Here is a 1,996-nt window from a genome sequence, read left to right as displayed (position 1 = left end):
CCAGGAACCGGGTCTGGGTCGGTACCTGGAACCCTGTCTGGGTCGGTACCAGGAACCGGGTCTGGGTCGGTACTTGGAACCCTGTCTGGGTCGGTACCAGGAAGCGGGTCGGTACCTGGGCTGAAGCGGACGTCAGAGATGGCGTCTCGGCGGTGGTGGAAGCTCAGCAGATCCTCCAGCGTGTCGGCGTTCACCACCAGGACGGCGCCGTCGCTCAGCCCCACCGCCAGCGCTTTGCCCTCAGGGGAGAAGGAGCAGCAGTGGCCGCCTGCGGCAGAACCACAGCAGGTTGGACCCACAGCGTGGTTCTGGTCCAGAAACAGCCTGGAACCAAAAGAACCTCTGGTTCTGGTTCTGACCTCTCTTCAGCTTGCGGACCGCCACCATGCGGTGGTTGGCCGACGTCTCCCACAGTCGGAGCGTTTTGTCGTCGCTGACAGTGACGCAGACAGGAAGCAGCGGATGGGCGGCCAGACCCCAGACCTCCCCCTCCATGTGACCCTGTACACCCAAAACACTCGTCTGGACACAACCTGACCAATTATCACAAACACTCACCTGGACACAACCTGACCAATTATCACAAACACTCACCTGGACACAACCTGACCAATTATCACAAACACTCACCTGGACACAACCTGACCAATTGCAACAAACACTCACCTGGACACAACCTGACCAATTATCACNCACACACACACACACACACACACACACACACAGGCACTTCATGCTTTTGTGAAACATGAAGCCTCTCAATGGTATTTAAGTGGTTGGACTGATATCGTATTGTTCTTCTGCACCGTAAACTAGAAGCTTTTAGTCTTTTAAGGAGAATCTGGTTTCAGTGGTGGAAGAGAAAAACTAACCAAACAGGGAGAGAAAGAAACAAGCAGCAAAGGAGCAGAAGATAAATCCTGAGGAGAAAATGAAGAAGCTTAGAGGCTCAGACTGGTGGATAAAACTATCAAGACTGAAATGAGCAGGAAAATATTTTATCACTTTTATTGTAGAAAAAAAGGGAAAAGGGAGATTTTTTCCCTTTTTGAAATATATTTGTGAAAAATATATGAGGAAGGTCAGAGGATGGATTTGACCTTTAAGGAACCGATGATGAACTGAAGGCAGCTTTCAGAGTTTAAGGAGAAAACAGTCACAGATCATGCAGAGGATATAAACAGAGATGTGTTGATTCCCATGGATCCAACTCAGCAGGAACAGGAAGAGGAGCAGCTGAAGTTTAGCTCCAGTTCAGTTCAGGCTTCAGGAAAACTGAAGAAAGGGACTAAAACTCAAACGCTGCAGTTTAAAGGTCAGACTCTCTCCAGCCATCTGGCGGTGCAGTACCATCTTTAGACACCAGGGGGAGCCTGGTTTTAGACTCACAGGAAGGTAAACATTCCTCTATTGGACAGTTTAAATGAGTAATTAATGAATTTCTCTCATTTGTGTCTGGAATCCGGCCAGATTGTCACTTTATGGACTGTTTTCCTGCTGAGTCAGAGGAACCAGTCATCTCCTCCTGGGCAGTAAAGTCATCAGCGGTTTTCATGAGCTCTGAATCAAAGCCGTACCGTCTGGAGGATTCAGACTGTCCATGAATCAGAGCGGCCATGTTTACGGCTCCTACCTCTCCTCAGCTGAAAGCTCCTTCAGTTGCTGGTGAGGTTTGGTTCCTCTCATCTCTCTGATGCTCACTGCAAACATCTTCGTCACGTAATCCACCGTCTTCTCTCTGGCAACGTCACTGTCGTAACCTGCAGCACAGGAAATGACATCAGAAACCAGGAAGCAGGAGGCTGAACTGGTGGAGTCATCTCTGAGTTTGCCTGGAACCAGACAGAGGAACCAGAGGAACCAGAGGAACCAGACAGGGGAACCAGACAGGGGAACCAGACAGGGGAACCAGAGGAACCAGACAGAGGAACCAGAGGAACCAGACAGAGGAACCAGACAGGGGAACCAGACAGGGGAACCAGAGGAATCAGAGGAA

At 50.1% G+C, this 1,996-nt stretch overlaps 1 protein-coding gene across 1 annotated transcript in view; it reads right to left on the bottom strand.

Moving 5' to 3' along the window:
- Positions 1-698: 698 nt before the first annotated feature.
- Positions 699-1,996, bottom strand: part of LOC106940328 (echinoderm microtubule-associated protein-like 6) — a 38,891-nt gene continuing 37,593 nt past the window's right edge. The window contains exon 29 of the mRNA XM_015023048.1: positions 699-1,760. Within this exon, the coding sequence (XP_014878534.1) occupies positions 1,630-1,760 (131 nt within the window). The 3' untranslated portion in view covers positions 699-1,629. The remainder of the gene's footprint in view (positions 1,761-1,996) is intronic.

The sequence above is a fragment of the Poecilia latipinna genome, unplaced genomic scaffold (assembly GCF_001443285.1).
Source record: "Poecilia latipinna isolate Pla-1442-1.1 unplaced genomic scaffold, P_latipinna-1.0 Scaffold3182, whole genome shotgun sequence".
In the NCBI taxonomy this organism is placed as follows: domain Eukaryota; kingdom Metazoa; phylum Chordata; class Actinopteri; order Cyprinodontiformes; family Poeciliidae; genus Poecilia; species Poecilia latipinna.
The sequence above is the reverse complement of the archived record's forward strand: the minus strand, read 5'-3'. Positions and strand labels throughout refer to the sequence as shown.